The following is a 15948-nucleotide window of genomic DNA, read 5'->3' on the forward strand; positions in this document are numbered from 1 at the left end:
CTGTGTTGGTGATTGTCCCACATGTCCCCAAATTCCTGGGTTCAACTGTTGTACCTTGTACCTTATTGCGTTCGCCTGCACCCTGTCTTTAACTTAGTTTTGACGGATGTCTCGCCCATGTCCAAAACATTGGCGAGACCAGGTGGTGCCATGAGTGGACGACGACTTTAGCTACATTAGCTACATTGCTACGTCCCAGTCTCATTCGCAAAAAAATTCCACATGTTTCAAAATGCTTCTTGCGTCTGCACCTACTTGCAGTCCTGAGAACGTACAGGCATTGAAGATGTCCTCTAAGCACCACTGGATGTGCATGGTACTTGAAGTACTTCTGAAGACTGAGGATTGACGGCCAATCTCAGAGTTGTTTATTTAGTACAAATTGTCCTTACAATAAGTTGGGTGCCAAAGTTTAAGAAAAAATTGTCTAAGGGACCTCGTGGTTATGGGCCCCCAAGATTGTGATATCACTGGAGCGTGTTCTTGAGACTGCTCCAATTACCTCGAGGCCGGTGTGGTGACTTACTGTGCATATCTGCAGTGCTTTCAGGAGTATGTGCGTCAGTCTGGGAAGGAGCCCTTTGACCCTGAGAGCCACGGGGGCTACTGGCGCCAGCTGACGGTGCGCACCAGCTGCAAGGGACACGTCATGGCCATCGTGGTGATCCACCCCCAGGGCCTCACCGAGGTGACACCACGGGTGCAACTTTTTGTTTTCTGGTGTCACAGGCTTTCTCGAGACGCGAGCTCTTTCTAAACATTGTTACTTTTGCTTTCTAGGAGATCGAAACGGCCAAGTTCTTTTTTACAAGTTTCGAGGAAATATTTTCCCATAAATTGTACTTAACAAACATGTAAGCATGTCAGGTGTGAGGATCAGTGCCAGAAAGCAGACAGCGTTTCTTGAAGCTTTTTTTATTTGGTGTGCTCCGTGGCAAGTAGCCATTTAGGCATTTTTAAAGTGTGTTCACTCTCATTGAACTGGCGTCGAAATTTGACACGAGCACCTCGGCAATCTTTGCACATTTTGCTCCAGTTTTAGATCAGTCCTCTCAGTTCTCGTGGAACAAGTGTGTTGGCCGAATGTCCGCAACACCTTGGCTTCTGCATGGTAGACCCGAACGGTACGTCCTTCCAGGAGGAGATCACGGAGGAGAAGCGGAAGCTGAGGGAGTTCTTTGAGTCGGGCCCCGGCCAGGTGTGCGGAGTGACCTCCTTGTACCTGCAGCGCTTTGACAAGAAGCGGCCGGAAGGGGAGCAAGCCGAGTTTGAGCACCTCTTTGGCACTACGGTGAGGGGCCCTCAGACCAAGAAGTTTGCGGGTTTGAATTCCTCAGATCGAGTTGGTGAGCTTGTGAGTTCGAGTTTGTGAGTTCTTACTCGTGAATTGGAGTTCATGAGTTGTAGTGAGTTCCTGGGTTTGATTGAACTCATGAGGTTGGGTGAGTTTCTGGGCTTGAGTTCATGAGCTCAGGTGGGTACACCAATTTATGTATAAGTGCTAGTGAGGAATTGAAGGTGAGCGGGGTCTTGGGAGTGAATGACTTGATTGTTTCTAGTCGTGAGATTGAGAGAAAGCAAATGTTCGGTTTTGACCTGGTTGTGAGTTTGAGCGAGTTTATATTGTAAAATGCTGACTTGAGCCCTGCTTCTTCAGGGGAAGGGGACCGTGTCTGAGGCCCAGAAAAGCGTTAGGTTATTTGTCATTTCACGACTTCAGTGATTCGGGAGTTGGGTTTCTTCCGATTTTCCAGCCGAAATCGGACAGTGTGAACCCTGGACAAATGCTACCCAAATGGCCGTTATTCTTAACCACGCTTAGCATTAAGAGGCATGACATGCCAGCACTCCGTTTCATCTCGAATAATGGCTGTTGGCTACATGAGTTTCTCCTGCATCGAGAGTGGGCTGCCCCTTGTGCCCTCTGTATTACTCTGCTGAACTGTGAGGTCTGTCTGAGGTGCTGTCTAGGCTCGATTGCCGCAGATGACTCACAGCATTGGCCCTAGTGTGCTAATGGACGGTTGAGGAAACTAGTTGCAGGAGCGCTTAGTGCATGCGTTGCTCGCATTCTTTGCGTGACTTCTTGAAATTTTTTTCAGCTGTGCATTGCATAGTGTGTTTTTCCAAAGAGTAACGAATGCCACGACTGATGCACTTTTGTTTGTTTTGTTGTGACATTTTACTTTGCGTTTTACAGAAGCGTATCGGGCCTCCTTTTGTCGCTGGCAAAGTGTTAACATTGTGGCTGTGTTCCAAATCTTACCCCAATGGATCCGAGTTACTCCGGTGGGTCGTGTCACGTGACAGCACAGATTTAACGATGCTACACGTGGGTAGGTTTTAGAATGCCAAGGCTCAAAACCCTTACCCTGGAGTAAGATAGAGTAAATTTTGGAACACAGCCCACGTCTCCGACGACACGCTTACAGCTTCTCTGTATCTAGGAGAAGAGCGATTTAAAGTTTGTTTTCCTTCAGAACATTTAAAAAAAGCTCGTCGACACCTTGGCGATACACCCAATGTCTGTCTTCGTACTTCAGTTTGTTTTTATTTTTGTATTTTCTCTTTTGTGCACTCATTTGTTTGTTTATTTTATTTCCTTTCATCTCGGTAAAATGTGCACGCTACTGAGGCCGAGAGCTGCTGTGGGGCATAGTGAACAAAATCGTGAATGAAAGAGCAGTAGTGGCGTATTGCTTAGTGGACCTGCTGGTGCCACGCTTGCACTGTGGCATTAGCAGAATGGTGCAGAAGCCTTTGCCCGGTGCTCTGACGGGGCATCTGTCCGCCGCAGGAGCTGGAGGAGCGCGTGCGTGGCCTGTCCTTCCGGGTGGGGCCAGACGCCTTCTTCCAGGTGAATACCCCGGCCGCAGAGGTGCTCCTGGAGGTGGCCGAGGACCTGGCCGGCCTGGGGCCCCGCACCACCCTGCTGGACGTCTGCTGTGGCACGGGCACCATCGGGCTCTGCATGGCTGCGGTGAGGACTCCAGGGTTTACGTCTTGACGGGACAAGGAATTCTCAGAATATCCGGCTTCTGGCACGCGCTCCTTACCTTTCTTTGCTTCGACCACGAGCCTGAGCGTCATCGCCGCTCGCGCCGCAAGAGGGACGACCAGCAGACCTCCCCACCGTTCTCGCCCTGCCGGCGCCCGTAGAGGAAAGGTCGCACCTTCCCGGAAGTTTCGGTTGCCTCAGAACGGCACAATGTGGAGACAGACGCGGGCACTGCCGGAGTACCGAAGCTGCCTGCGAGGCTTCGACAAACCCAAAGACTGGCGAGATATCACTCGCGAGTTTGGTAGTTATCACCTTCAAGCTTTCTTGCACGAAGAGGTACCGGCGACGTGCGTCGCTCCAAGAAAAGCCGAGTCGATTGGCACGCCAGCAGTTTTGATGCGTCGCGCTACACGAATGTGTTAAAAGCGTCGTCCGCTTTCTTTTTTCACTCTTCCGTGGCCCTTCTCATCGCTCTCGGTTCCTCCAACATCGGCGCTTTTCAATTGTTGCTGCCGGCCCCACCTTGCTGCTCCCGCACATCATGCCTCGGTCTGCTCTGCTTCACGGCCGAGGGTCCCCGGAGCATTCCCAGAGTGCAACATCTCGGCACCTGCTCGAGGCCGAAACAGAGCTTGCAGATTGGAACCGCCGGACGGCCGGCGTTCCGTGCTCTGGCGCTCGAGACTACGGCACGGTGGCCCGAACCCTTGCTTTCCCTAGCATAGGCCGTGAAGGTGGCTTCTAAAGGGCATTAGTAATGCTCTTTATCAGTTTCAAATAGAATTTAACATTACAAAACATTAAAATGCTGTTAATTAGTTTATTTTTTATAATTTTTCATTTAAAGGATATTACGGCTCATACATGCGAGCCATAGTGGGTATGGGTTCATTAAAAAAAATCATAGTTTGTGGTATAGCATTACATATTACAATCACAAGCACCACGGTATCTCGCGACAGAAGTAATGGCATCAACAAAGTCGTGGAGTGACGGAAGTGTCACAATTTTATTTGACGAAGTACTATTCGTTAATTTCCCGAGGTAAAAAAGATTACTGTAAACGTCTTAATTTTCGCAAGGACCTAATCTTCACAAATATTGTGAATCATCTACAATTCGCGAAAAATGGGTCCCGCGAACAATTACGGTAAAATGTAAAGACATTGGATTCTATATTAAAATCCCACTACATTGCAAAAGCTTGCAAATCATTCCAGATCTTCAGCTTTGACCTAAATCGCAAAATATTAAGCCCGCAAAAAATGAGTGGTTTACAGTACTTAAAAGCATTGTGGTTAACTTTGATTTGTTTTAATTCATGATACGATTTAATCTGGACGAACCGGTTGTTAAAAGTTGCCGATATCTGTGCGGGAAAGTGCAATTTCCAACAATCTTGGCTAAGCAGTGATGCTTATAAGGAGTGCATTTTACCGGATACATCGAACTCCGGGCAAAGTGCAGGCCACGTGGTAAAACATTCGCCGTATCGTCCGTGGAGGAGTCAGCCCTCCAAATCCATAAAAAGAGCATGGAACACAGCGAGAGAATGAGAGTGACTTCAGTGGATAACGGCATGCGGGGCTACCCGACAGCAACTAGCACTTGTGAACGCCCAATCGACTTAACGCCGTCAACGTTGTCAAACTTGGGCGGCCTCTTCAAAACTCACGAGTCGGTGATCGACATGGAGATATTGTGGACCTCGAAAACGGTGGCGTCGCACCATTTGTATGGCTCGTCATCGTATGCGGCGGAATTGTTCGGAAAAATGTTCTTGATGTTGAAATGCCTTCCTCCAGCATGGTTGGCATTTTCAATCGCATGCACGACAACATACAACTTTAATTTCACAGTACAGTATAGACCACTTACAACGTAACCGCTTATAGTGCAGGACCGGGTATAACGCGGCTTTTTTAAACCACCGGTTCGCCCCCCATAGAACTCCATGTATTTACATACCGCTTAAAATGCAGGCGCGCGAAGGGAAATACCGGTTATAGTGCGGTTTCTGGAAGAGCCCGGCGGCCGTGCCGACTGACCGGCGCAGCGAGCACGCTTCCCTTTGCGGCGCTAGATAACGGCGCGAGCCGCGAGCGGCACTCGCGGGGCAAGGAGGTTGCTCGAAGAAACCGGGAGATGCGAAGAGAGAGGCTGCAGTTGCCATAGCGACGGAGGGACGCATGCACGTGTCGTTCTCGTGCGCGCGTCCCTCCGCTGCGATGGTTGGAAACAGCCGCAACGACAGACCAATCGCAGGTCGAGGAGAAGTGTTTGCGCGCGTTGCATGCCGGCAGTGCGTACACACTATTGGCTCTCTCCTTTCCCCCCCAACCTCTATTACAACGCTTCTCCTCCTCTCCGGTCGCGGGCCGGCTGCGTCTATCCGCAAACATGGCGTTGGTTTTGATCGTCGACGTAGATTACGTGATGGAGGCTCATCGTTCCGCGTAAAAGCGCTACCCTTGACTGAATTTTCGTTGTGTGTCGTTATGATAACCCAGCACGTACTAGAAGGGAAGATCCACCTACTCGTGCGGCGATGTCGTGGCGGCACTCTCAAGACGGCAGAAACGCCCGTGTCGTCATGTTTGTTTACTTCGACTAGAGTGGTGCTTTCTGTGTTTTCGAACATCGCCCGGATTTCTTATTTGGAGCATTTCATGCCTGCGCTCAAGTTGAAGGTATTACTGGCGCGTACCGTATAAAGGATGCGAATTTTCACGCGTTTTCATTGCCGGAGAAAAGTGATTAGGGTTAGCAATCCTGAACGCTCGCAACGTCCGTCCGCAACCCGCGACGCTGTTAAAAGGCTGCGCCAGGCAAAAGTCGCTCATTTCTTTCAAAATGTGTGACACACTTGAGACAGAACTGTTCTAGTCTGGTGAAATAAAGACTTTCCTCAAACTAAGCTTGATTTTTCCCCTAACATAAATTAAATTCTTTTACAAAGGTAAGTAGTCTCATGGCATGTATTTTGGCCTGAAAAATTGATGTTTTGGTTATAACGCGGTACCGCTTATAGTGCGGATTTTTGCGACTCCCGCGACATACGTTATATGCGGTCTACACTGTATAGCTTTCTTGCGCTTTTGGTGTTGGCGTGTTAGCTCAACGCCTATGCAACGTGGGAACGCAAAGACAAATGTGGACATGCGGCAATAAGATAGACAAAAGGCGGATGCCAAAAGAAGTAGAAGATGGCAGCACCTCCTGGTAAAGGCCTATAGCTACGTAGTTACGAAGTGCTCTGAAAGATGGTGCGTAGAGCCAGTTGAGCCTAAACAAGCCAAGCCAAGTGGCCTTTGCTGGCGACTGCCAATCTGTTCCATTATCTTTCGTGTCTTCTGTCGCTCTTGGCGGACGGGGTCGGAGTGGAGGGCTTGCTGCAGCCACGAACCACCTCACTTTGGGCTGTTCTACGTCGTTGCACTTGAGGTTTGTACTTATGGAAATAACCACATGCATGTGGCACCGTCGTATAAAACAGACCAAGAAAAAGTTTTGAAAATAACTGCTTCTCATACATGAGGAAATACGGCATGATCTGAAATATTCGGAATCTTGACATTTGTACTACCGAAATATTTTTACATCCAGACTATAGGAAATCGGAAGGGGATTTTGAAACTTGTTGCAAGTCCGAACGATTTCTTATGTGATGTAAGCAATGATGAAATTTGACTTTACATGTAATAGTTTCAGCCATTTGCCATTCACTGAATTGAACGAATGTATAGTCGGCGGCAGAAGTTTTCGGAGCATGGGAGCACCAGTCAAAATGACTGTCTGCACCTCCAGATGACGCAATGCCACTCTCAAGAGTCACGCTTTGCGCGTGCGTTTCTTTCGTGTTTGCAGACACATTTTTTGCGCTCGCTTCCATCTGACACGCATCAGATAACAGGGACTGGCGCAACATGCCTTGAAATGTTATCCGTAGTAGCATGCATGCTTTTTCACCCATCAGAGTGGCGATGCTCAGGGGAACGATAACAGAGGCAGCGTTGCACTGTTAATCGGACGACCGGTTTTGTCCATCCCCCTGCAGAAAGTGGCCAGGGTCTACGGAGTGGAGGTGTGCAAGCGGGCCGTGGAGAACGCCAAGCGGAATGCAGAGGCCAACGGTGAGGCTCAACCGACGGCCCCACGTTTTGCCCTTCGTTTTCTCTTTCTTTGCCGCGCGGCATATTCGAGCTTGTTACGGCAATGCGGGACGGGGCGGTATTTGTGACGCATGGTATTTTAACGGCCATCTGACGTAGGTGCAGCCAGTTCGTGCCGGCGTGGGACGCACCGCCGCGCCACTTTTGGCACCATCGGGTTTTGTTTCAGTTCCAGATGACTTCGCGTAACTCACTCAAAGTTTAATAGATTTTTTTTTAATTTAGACGGGTTTGTTTGGAGCTTTATTTTGGTAGCCACATTCGTACGAGACAGTTTGCTGACACTTTCTTTCTCGTACGAGGCAGTTTGCCGACAAGCGACTTCCGGTATTTTTGGTGGGACTCTTTCTTCGAACTTGAGTACAGTCTCGGAAGTCGCTCGAAAATGTTGAAAAAGACTGAACGCGAAGGTTAAACGAGACCAGAAAAATTCATTCTTAAAGAAACGGAAATTATTAAAACCAAAAGAGAAAAACAGATATCTTCATTGAAGGACTGTGATACAGTTGAGTCTCGTTAGTGTGGATGTGTCCCTTCACCGGAAGAGTCGTCTTTGATGCGAGTTGTTTTTGGTTACGGATCAAGGTGAAAAACCACAAATTAGCTGCCTTCGATTTCCCTGCACCTCCTGCATTGGTAAAGGAAAGTGTTGGGCTGAGTACTTCCGGTCGTATCTCAATATCAGGGGCGGATGTAGAGGGGCGGTCCGGAAGTCCTGACTCCCCTCTTGATTTTCACATGTGTAAAATTTAGGGCGTAAAACAAGGGAGAGGGGGAGGGGGTTCCTAAACATATGGTACGATGACCAACACCTGACCCCCCTCAAGAAATTCCTGCAGCCGCCCCTGCTCAATATACATACCGGAAGTACACCACCATACACTTCTCTGCAACGGTGCAGGAGGTGCAAGTAAATTGAACGAAGCTATTGTAAGCTTTGAGCATCGCCACAAAACAGAGTTTATTTGACGTCCAGAGTGATGCACGTCGTTGATGTCGGCACTGGTGCCACTTGTGGCCCGAAACTAGGTTGTGCGGGCACTGCTCTCTTCTTCCTCAACGGCGTGTCAACATGTAGGCGGTATTCACTGGGCCCATACTAGCAAGACGCGACTGTATGGCCAAGGAGTTGAAGACCGGCTGCGGCCACTTCGCAAGGCAAGAGTGGCTCGGTCCTTTGCCTTCTTTACCTTTTCCTCGGGCTGGCCGGGGGAGCACTCTGTTTCTTGTCTCAAAGGCACGTCCATTAACGTGCAGAAGTACTGCAAAGAAGTCAGAAGAGTAGCTTGGATTCTGCCGCTGTCACTGCAGCTCTCGTCCTAACCCTAATGTATTGTTTCGCTCAAAATCGGATACAGTAGTACCTCGTTATAACCAAGTCGCTTTATTTGAGTCATCCCCTTAAAGGACACATGCAAAGGAAAAAAACATTTTTTTTAAACAGCTTAGATGGAAAAAGGATATCATAAAACGATTTTACAATCAAGAAAAAAACATTTTAGAGCTATATTGACGGCGCCATACGAATTTGTAGTTGGCACCGGCGGGCGCCGCTGAAAAGTGGCCTTTGTTTATCACGTGACGGGCCCATATATGTCACGTGGTGCTTGCGCTCTTTCGGAAGCTTCCTATGGCCTCTAAAAGTAACTTATTCATCTTTGTTTGATGTATAACAAAAAACTAAGATGAATAAGTAACTTTTAGAGCCCAAAGGAAACTCCTGAAAAAGCGCAAGCAGACGTGATAGACCTGTGCGCCGGTCAGACGGCGGCGGCGGCGCCCCGAAGCAGACAAACTTGTGCGGCGGCGGCGGCGCGGAGAAACGCGTTGAAACGGCGTTCGTACAATGCTCAGCGTGCGGCGGCGACGCAGCGCGGCGGCTCCCGCGAGCGCCAACTACAAATTCGTATAGCGTCGTAAATATAGCTCTAAAAAATTGTTTTCTTCGTTGTAAAATTGTTTTATGACATCCTTTTTCCATCTAAGCTGTCTAAAAAAAAATGTTTTTTTCCTTTGCATGTGTCCTTTAATCAAAGTTTAACGTGGTCCCGAACGAAATGTACGCATTTCAAACTGGATTATTTTTAGCATATCGACGGCCGACCACGCTGGTTACGAAGGCCGAGGTGCCGAAACCGTCCAAGCCTACACAGAGGCACACAGGGGTCCCTTTCGTCTCCTCCCCCTCCCCCACCGTGGCAAACGGGCAAATGGCAAACTGCAAAAGGCAAACAGGAAATGGAGCAAACGGGTGACAGAGGGTGATGCGCCGCTTCCAATGTTGACGCAACCAAGGAGAGCGCTGGAAGTGCGTCAGCGTTCCGACGCTACACAGAGTGCCCACAGCCCGACTCCCAATAAAATTGGGTCAAGGAAGCGAAAGAGCCCGAATTAGATCATCCCTTGGGAGACCAGACGCGCGAGATGCGCGTTCCTGTGCAAGCTTGCCAGCTTGCGGCATGTACAGGCATCGTATGGCAGTGTTTACCAGAAGTCCCTTTGATCTGTGGATGTGAAAAAAAGGGGCCGGCCAGAGTTTGAAATCGCCAAGGAAGTCAACATTCCGCCGTCGACTGTTTGACACTCTCGACCATCTTGCCGAAAAAGTGAGGCAGACTGGTCGGGTTTGAAAAGAGTTTCTCGCTCAAGAGAAAGTATGCCCGCGATTCGAAGATCGCCACCAAGTGCTTTGCGCACGTCGGATTTTCTCGCATGCGCGTGCTTGCCGAGCCAGCGGATGATTTCCATAGCTGCAACAATCTCTGCAGGAGTGTGTGCAAATACGTTGGCGAAGCCACCGAAGATAACTTAGATTCGTTCACGCTTGTTGCTGCTGATGTTCCCTTTGTTGCTCCTGCCAATGATGCTGCGATCATAGACCTTGCGTGCAGCCAGGGTAAACACGAAAGAGACATCAGAGAGTCACTTCAAGAAATATCGACTGCAGAGACGCAAAGCATCCTACGGCTGCTTCGGAACAAAGTGGAGTACAGTGGCGGCGACGGGGCTCTTGCAATGCCTGAAGGAACCCGAGGAGTGATGCCCGTAAAATATTATCAGTAAACGCCACTTAATTATTTATTTTTTTTACTCCTTAATAAAGGTGCCACGAGTTGTTCGTCACTGAGGCTTGTTTGATTAAATCTATGTTTTGAGTGTTTCACTGTGTTCCCATCCACTTTCAAGGCTGCTGTCACTGTTTTTTTGGTTCCCTCGCTTTCGTTGAATTACCACTTAGGTGTAGTATCGAATCTTTTTGCCGTCCCGTGGACTTTGTTATAACGAGGGACTACTGGACTTCGTGCAGTGGAGCCTCGTTGATACATTCTTGGTATTTACATTTTCCCGGCTTTTGCCCCATAGGAACACACGTATTAATTTCCTGGTCAGTGCATTTGCTTTTCTGGGTATCATATGCGTCCAAAAAGCCGGGAACATAGCGCCGACGGCGCAGGCCGATTCGCACAATACACCAATCCGCGGACGGATTGATCACGCGACGGCACGTCCGCCGATCTTCCCAAGCACATTCACATTAAGGAGGAGACGAGCGAACAACAGCGAGGGTCGACTAGACCACTTTGCAACCGCGCATTGCCGCGAAACACTAATAGCGCAAAGGAGCACCGTCGTCCAGAAGCTAAAGCGATGTTTGTCACTACGGCTGTGACACTCTTACGAAGAAAAAGTATCGTGTGCTGCTGTTAGTACCTAGCGAGACAAAACACCGTGAGAGGCTTATTGTGAGGTGCCACTACCTCTACTATTCCAAGGCAAAACACAACTATGGTCCTGCTCGTGGAGGCTAGGATTAGAAGCGACAGAGTCCTGAGTTTGCAAAGGGCTGTTTGCCCATGTCCTCGTCCTCGCGCACTTGCCCACAACACTTCAATACACCACAGATGCAAAAAAGGTCTTGCCCAACCTCGTTGGGTCTTGGTCTTGCTGGACGAAAGGCTGTATGGATGTGCAGGAACGACTGCGGCATGCTAGACAAGTTTTGCAGTTCCTGCAGCTTCCTTCATGCGTGGAGCCAAGAATCGCGTGACAAAAAGGAACCAGCAAACGGGTGGAACCAAGGAGATTAGAAGAGGAGGAGCGAGTACGACGTCAGCCTTTTAGCTTTCCCAAGCCATCTCTCCATGCCGCTCTCCTCTTTCTCATCCTCCTCACCAATTCCTCTCACACGAGACATACGTGACCATGAATGGTACATGGTTGCATCTATGAACTGAGCGGCACCAGGTTCTGCTGTGGTTCTGCTCATGATCGTGGCAGCTGACTGGGCCTGCTGCCTTTTATTTGGTCGTATAACAAGAGTAAATTCCAGGAATAGCTTTTACACTTCGTTACTATCATTCAAGTGGATATCAGCGTTCTAATGATATGCGTAACTTTGTTTGTCATAGGAAGACAACATTGAGACAATGTCTTCCTATTCACTTTGCCTTTCTCTTCCACGTTTTGATACTTCATAGTTTTTTCGCCCCAGTCTCGGGTAATTTAAAGAAATGGTAATGTTACACCAGCTCACCTGCGCCCCCACTGTTGTTTCGTTGAAAGATCTGTTTTGCATTGGTAGAAATGTAAATACTTATGAATTGTTACTGCAATCATTTTGCGCACGCCCGCCTGTTAACAAGAGCCCTCCGGCGCAGGCATCGGCAATGCGAGCTTTGTGCTGGGCCGGGCAGAGGACACCATGCATGACGTGATGCACACCCTGAGGGACAGCGAGGACATGGTGGCCGTCGTGGACCCGCCCAGGCAGGGGCTGCGTGAGTCCCTCCCTCCCGCTTTGTCGGCCGCCTACAAGGGGCCGGCGTCCTCGACAGACCGGGCGCCACCTCGGTGGGGGCTTCTCAACCTCTGGCGCACCTCTCTCGAGGGCTCCTTTATCCGTTGCTCCCTGTCAGCTTTTGTACGGCACGAAAACGGTGCAAGGCCGATTGCGTCCTATATCACTTTGCCATGGCGTCCGGTTTTTAACGGACGATTCCTCTTTTACGGCGACGGACGTTAGTGGTAAGGTTTTGCGGCGGTGCGGTGCAAACTCGTTAAATTTAGCAGTGAACAACGGGGTCATGTGGCACTGCGACGTCGCGCGGAGCATTCTCCATAGAGTTTGGCCGAGAAATTTCCCCTCTAAATTTATCGGCAACATTGCGACGTCGTACGACATTATGTACCCTTTGGCGTTTGCCCGCTAAATTTGATGGCAAAATTCTCGCTCTGGCAAGGAAATTTCCTCTCTAAATTGTCTAAAATGTCAGGTGTCGGGCGACGTCGCATTACGTGACATTGTATGAAGTCTATTTTCTCGTTAAATTTAGCGGAGAAGTGCTTTGCGTGACGCCACATTGTCATGTGTCGCAATTTCCCTTATAAATTTAGTGAAAAAATTGCAGAAATCTTGTGCCTCCACTTAAAGGGGCACTGAAGTCGATTGTGAGATCGTCCTTTTGTGGTGAGAACTCAATCTAGGCGCTCTAAGCAGCCCAACAGGCCCAAAATCACAATCGTGCTTAGCTAATTTCCTCGTTAAAAGTGTGTTTAAAGATCGCGACACGCCCTTTTTGGGAAGAACTTTCTTCCAAGTGAAGTGGTCGACAAAGGGCACTTGTCGGCGAGTTGCAAGTGATGGCTTCGCCCGCGGAGAAAAAGAGGAGTCTTATCTGAATGTGTACCTATCAAACTCTCTTCAAAACGAATTATAATAAAATCATTCGGAATCCACGCGTATTGTAGGGCGTTCATTGGTCCACACAGTGTTGTCCGCAAGAAAAAAAGGTTGAGATGTTTTTTTCTTGCCCCGAGATGAATAGGCGGTTTTGTAATATAGGACTTGGTAAATGTGAGAACTAACACATTTTAAACAATGTAAAGTTCAAAAACAACCTTTTCGAAAATAGACTTCAGTGCCCCTTTAAAGTGTTTCTCCGCTAAATTTAGCAGCAAAATTGTGGTGTCACAGGTACACTATGGCGTCACATGACGGTCCACGACCGTGTGACTTAGCAGTGTCACGTGACATAATGTCGCCCAACACGGACTTCACATGCGGCATTGCTTTACTAAGTTTAGCGGAGAAATTGTGATATCATGTGACTCTGACGTTGCATGATGTTACATGACTGTGTGACAAGACACTTTCCCACCGTGACGTGACACAACTTTCCCACCGAGTTTAGCGGGGAAAGTGTGATGTTACATGAAAACGTACAATAATCCTTAGACCTTTGCCAACTTCGAATGGTGTGGAGAAGGACCGTGTGTGCAGCAAAATGTGCCTCGACTGTTGCCTCAGTTCCTCTGCACACGGCAAGGAACTTGCAATTCTTCTGGTTCTGTTAGCAGTCGACGACGTTGTTTATTCTCGTCTGTGATACGATGCTTCATAGCAGACAATCCTCACCCTTTGTCCGCATTAGTGTACCAGCGTCACTTTAGCTCGCTGAGCCAGATTAGGGCTTTCGCTCGCTCTTGCAGTGACCAAAATCGGGCCCTGGGGCTCTCCCAAAGTGCCATAATGGCACTTTGGAAGGGGCAGATTTTGTGCCCAGCATACTGGGTGTGGTTTTGATTTTGACATTGTGCCGGCTCAGCAATGGCACATGCGCTCAACTAGGGCCAGAGCTGAGTGGCGACAAAAATGTATCTTTCATGCTCTCCTTAAATACCTACATTAGAGTGTGTCATATAGGATATGGCCTGTCAGCTAATAAGTTATAACGTATTGAAGTATCCTAAGAAACATTTGCATGGGGTGTTTTCTGAGAGTAATGCTATAGCACAGCGATTCTCCTACGGGGGACCGCAGACCCTTTGGGGCCCCTGAAGGCCTTCTTGGGGTTCATGAAGGTGGGGCGAGTCTAACAGTTTTCAAATTAAGAACTGCATGCAATAAATCCCTTTTCTAAATAACGACCAAGCCTATTTTCCATGCTACTATTACAAATATATTTTTATAGACTCTTAGTAGTCTCAGAACAGACGTAAAAGAGCATCACTGCCCAAGCGAGATCCTAGTGCATACATTCCCCTTAAAACTTCTCATATTTTACCAAAATGTTTACTCTTACCACTTGCAACAAAGGGCAATTCAGTTAGTTTAGTCTCCCTTGACTTAGATTCCTGATTGCACGTTCAGAATTTGAGTGAAACGCGGTATCTTGCTATGCGATGTGGTGAGCGAGCTGTGGAGACCCTCTTGACGGTTGCTTGACGTTGTCCCACAGACAACAAGGTGCTGCGGGCACTCAGAGCCACGGCCAGCATCAAGAGGCTCGTGTACATATCCTGCAACCCAGAGGGGGCCCTGCAGAACTTTCTCGAGTAAGTCTGTCTTCGGCGGCACTGGGCTGGCTCTCGGACGATTGTGATCTGACAACATCTATCGCTAGTTACCATTTTGTTTAGATGAATGTATATATGGTATCACAACCTCTCCAACCTTCTTGCTTTCACCCTCATATAAAGCATTGCTAGATGCCTTTGAGGTAAAATAAAATGAATGGTTGGGACCTGCCGTAAGAAGTGCTTGTTACAGAAGGAATTGTGAGCATTTTAGCAATTTGTAGTGGTGTGCCAATATGGAATTTTTTAATGTGAACATTAATAAGAAATATTAAATGTTAGAATTGCACTGCAAATCAATTTATAATATTTTTGATTCAATGTGAATGGGGCATAAATACTTAAAGGGAAGCTGAAACACTTCTTGAAAAAAACGAGTTAGAGCATAATTCTGGCGTATTTTTATCCCGTGAATCTGAATATCACATTCGTTTTCCCTGAAGATGCAAGCAACTAAAAGCGAGAAAATGCGAAAAACCTCCGATCAAGTCGTGACGTCATACTAGGATCTTTGGGCCGCCAAGCGCGTGCCGCTCGTGTGGGCAGCGCGTGCAATGACAACTTGCCAGGTGTATTTTTCCGCACTTACGGCAGTCCTGACGTCCCTTTTTAACGTTTTCGAAAATAGCAAGAGTGCGCGTGCACAGCTTTGACAGGCGCTGAAGATGCGCGAGAGCAGAGATTCCGAAAACTCCTAGTGTGACGTCATGCCCCGGGAAGGAGGGGCTTCGGCGGTGCTTTAAAAATTAACTTCTGAAGCCTCCGTGCACCAAATTGAAAAATAATCTCGCTATTCCTGATCCTGGAGGTCAAATGAAGGCCATTGAAGTCTTTTACTCAAATACAAAACCGCTTCAGTTTCCCTTTAAAGGCACCATGAAATGACGTTTTTACTTTTGCCACATAACTTTTACATTAAACCTTCAACATTCACTGAATGCGGAACAGGCATCCGTTTTCGTCTCGGTTTATTAACTTCTACACAAAAAATTCATGAAATATCGACTTTTTCTTTCTCTCCAACTGACCGCAAAACAAGTTGCACCGTAATTTTGACGGTCGTGATGTACCCTGGGACAGGAACCGGAAGTTCTCTAGGCAGTAGGAGAATGGGAGTGTTAGCGGCAGCGGGTTGAGGGTGCGCCGGTAGGTTTTACTGCGCTGATGGCGCTGATGTGGCTGATGTCACCGACGTATTTTCGGAATCGGCGCCTCTCATCACCGCGGACGCACCGCAGCTGAGCGAAATTCAACGAGATATGTTGCGCTACAGCGACAGTGTGGGACTAGTCCCATTCGCCGGTTTGCCTGTTGGCAAGTGCGGCAAGTCTTCCAGTGAAGACTCCACAGAAGTCAACCCAACTGTCATTGTTAGTAAAAGGCGGCCCGTGTCAGTCGTTTGCAAAGCGACGTAGATGG

The 15948-nt window shown here is 48.4% G+C and overlaps 1 protein-coding gene across 2 annotated transcripts in view; it reads left to right on the plus strand.

Annotated features, from left to right (window-relative positions):
* The window catches only part of LOC8051558 (tRNA (uracil-5-)-methyltransferase homolog A), a 53117-nt gene that overhangs the window by 26709 nt on the left and 10460 nt on the right, over window positions 1–15948 (plus strand). Inside the window, exons 7-12 of one of the 2 annotated variants that reach the window (XM_040500317.2) lie at window positions 542–700; window positions 1139–1291; window positions 2798–2980; window positions 7059–7134; window positions 11832–11951; window positions 14412–14508. In XM_040500317.2, the coding sequence (XP_040356251.1) occupies window positions 542–700; window positions 1139–1291; window positions 2798–2980; window positions 7059–7134; window positions 11832–11951; window positions 14412–14508 (788 nt within the window). The remainder of the gene's footprint in view (window positions 1–541; window positions 701–1138; window positions 1292–2797; window positions 2981–7058; window positions 7135–11831; window positions 11952–14411; window positions 14509–15948) is intronic. The other variant, XM_040208569.3, reaches the window with a different exon arrangement.

The sequence above is a fragment of the Ixodes scapularis genome, unplaced genomic scaffold (genome assembly GCF_016920785.2).
Source record: "Ixodes scapularis isolate PalLabHiFi unplaced genomic scaffold, ASM1692078v2 PGA_scaffold1__304_contigs__length_218370807, whole genome shotgun sequence".
Lineage (NCBI taxonomy): Eukaryota > Metazoa > Arthropoda > Arachnida > Ixodida > Ixodidae > Ixodes > Ixodes scapularis.